This window comes from Oryzias melastigma, unplaced genomic scaffold (genome assembly GCF_002922805.2).
Source record: "Oryzias melastigma strain HK-1 unplaced genomic scaffold, ASM292280v2 sc03436, whole genome shotgun sequence".
Lineage (NCBI taxonomy): Eukaryota > Metazoa > Chordata > Actinopteri > Beloniformes > Adrianichthyidae > Oryzias > Oryzias melastigma.
In genome coordinates this window covers 1-2,273 of record NW_023420004.1, presented here as the reverse complement: position 1 = coordinate 2,273, position 2,273 = coordinate 1, and the positions used below count along the sequence as shown (strand labels likewise).

The following is a 2,273-nucleotide window of genomic DNA, read 5'->3' as shown; positions in this document are numbered from 1 at the left end:
CAAATGTCAACTCTCACATGAGCTCGTAAAGAAAGAAAAAACATGCTTGTGTTTTTGTGATATTTAAGCTTTTCTTTTATCATCAAACTTTCTGAGAAATGACGTAAACTTTTGAGTTTTGGGGGATTTTATCCCAATTTTTGCTAAATTACTATAAAATGCAGGAAATCCTGCAGTTCAGTGAAGTAAATTTAGTCAATCTGCTCCATTTTAAAGAAGCTCCTTTTATTAAGTTGGTTATTTGGAACATGTTGCCAGTAAACACACAGCACAAGTGAATGAAGTATTCTTATGGAAAGTCCTTTTATTGTTTGTTTATAAACAAATTAAGGAGTTTTGTCCTACTAAACTAAAGTTTTTTTTTTTATTATTATTATTACATCTTTCATTTATTACGATCATATGGAGCTTTGTTCAAAAGCACCCTCTGATGTCTGTTGAGAATTTACAAATTTGACACACTCATTAATTTCGACTTTATGATCAATTTTCAAACAGTTGGCACCTACGTGAATTAAAAAGGATGCTATTCAAATATCACTACCAAACTAATCAAAGTTCAACTGGTTTAACTTTCAACGCTCATTCACTTCACTTCACACATAGAGCCCAAACGTGGATTTAAAACTCACGTAGCAATGCATAAACGTAAGTTATAAGCCCGAAATGTGCATATATGCATATTTACATAGATTTTTCATTGGAATTGGTTGCTTGAAAGCTTGAACATTTTCTAGAAAAAGACAACTAAAACTGCTGTGCTCAGCTGCACTTAGCCTATCAAAATCAAAAACATCAAAACTAAAACATCTGGACTCTAAAACATCAAAAAAAGGTATTTAAATTGAATGGAAAAAAAAATATATATATATAATAATTTAAAAATAAATTAAAAAATAAGGGGAAAAAAGGGCATTTAAATTGAGAAAACCTGGCAACCCTGAAGTTGTATTTGCTGAATTAAGATAAATCTACAAAGAAATTAACTATCTCTAAGGGTAAATGACAAGACTGTTCGTATTTTGTTTACTAAAAACGAAATGCCTTATATGTTGTCTAAAACTCATAAAAAATTACTTTTTTGAATCTGTTTTTTCAGGTAGTGATGCTAAATGAAGCTTATTCTAAAGTTGAGTATCGACTGGACAAAGATGGATTTGACAGCGTCCCTTCTCTGATTAGATTCTATGTTGGAAATAGAAAACCCGTGTCACAGGTTGGTTTGTTTTTGGTTTTTAATGTTTACTCTTTTATTTACTTATTGTTTCTGCTGTGAAGCACTTTAAAGAATTATCTTAACTTGTGTTAATTTAGGTTGTGGGAGCTATCATCTTCCAGCCCATCAACAGGTCGCTTCCTCTGCGCTATTTGGAAGAAAAGTACGCCCTGTCGGGTAACCAGCGGGAGGCGGGGCTTGTGGCCCAGGAGAAACCATGCCAGAAACGTCTGAGCCTCAACATCACCAACGGAATCGGGCACGCCGTGCACGACGGCTCACACTGCCCAGACAACGGCTTGAGCCGCAGCAGCCACCTCAGGTTTGCGGCTTCGCACAAACACACAAAATGACACAAACCAACAAATTCCACAAAGTCACTTAAACAAAGCGTGTTTGCCTTCCCTCATTTAACGTGTTTTTAGAGAGAGATATGATTACAACATTGAGGCCCCGCGACCACAGAATGTGTCTGTTGCAGTTGAATAATGGATGTCTGCCTTTCTTCATTCATTTGCTTTGTTTGTGTTTGTCCGGCACATGAACATGCACTCCCACTCTGCAGCTTTCACTCACAGCCTCCAGCTGTTTACACGGGCTGAAATCTGAACATGAGGGGGGAGTTACACACTCTTACTTTTGTGAAAGGAACAGCAGTAGTTTGTCTAACGTCATGGTATTTAGGGGTTAAAGACCCACTCTGATGAAAATCATGTTTCTAACTTTCATTTTTCTCATCATGGAAGAAAATGAAGCTTAAAATTGTGTTTCTTTATTCAAATCCTCGTGATTCAGGAGTAGACAAAAAATGTTGGAATGTGGAAGCTACTACAGCAAGCTACAAACTCCCTGCTCTGCTCCATTCTGATGCATCTACTTGTAGACTAATAGATCCATGCATGTATTCATTTTCCTCATCTGATGGTTTAAAACGATGATAATTAAAAGACCACTGGAAACACTTTTAAAATAGATCAAAAGATGATCGGAGTGGGACAATTTATAGAGGATAAGAGAGAGAAAGAAACATATCTATGTATTTATTCTATTTTTCAAA

At 35.8% G+C, this 2,273-nt stretch overlaps 1 protein-coding gene across 1 annotated transcript; it reads left to right on the top strand.

Moving 5' to 3' along the window:
- The first annotated feature begins 1,103 nt into the window (after positions 1 to 1,103).
- LOC112138353 (breast cancer anti-estrogen resistance protein 3 homolog) lies at positions 1,104 to 1,774 on the top strand. The gene is made up of 2 exons (XM_024260910.2): positions 1,104 to 1,216; positions 1,315 to 1,774. The coding sequence occupies exons 1-2, from the start codon at positions 1,106 to 1,108 to the stop codon at positions 1,567 to 1,569; spliced, it is 366 nt and encodes a 121-aa protein (XP_024116678.2). The 5' UTR covers positions 1,104 to 1,105; the 3' UTR covers positions 1,570 to 1,774.
- Positions 1,775 to 2,273: the final 499 nt, after the last annotated feature.

Coding starts and splice junctions, on each gene's coding strand:
- LOC112138353 (XM_024260910.2), top strand. CDS start 1,106: ATGCTAAATGAAGCTTATTCTAAAGTTGAGTATCGACTGGACAAAGAT. Junction 1,217..1,314: donor ATAGAAAACCCGTGTCACAG/GTTGGTTTGTTT, acceptor GTGTTAATTTAG/GTTGTGGGAGCTATCATCTT.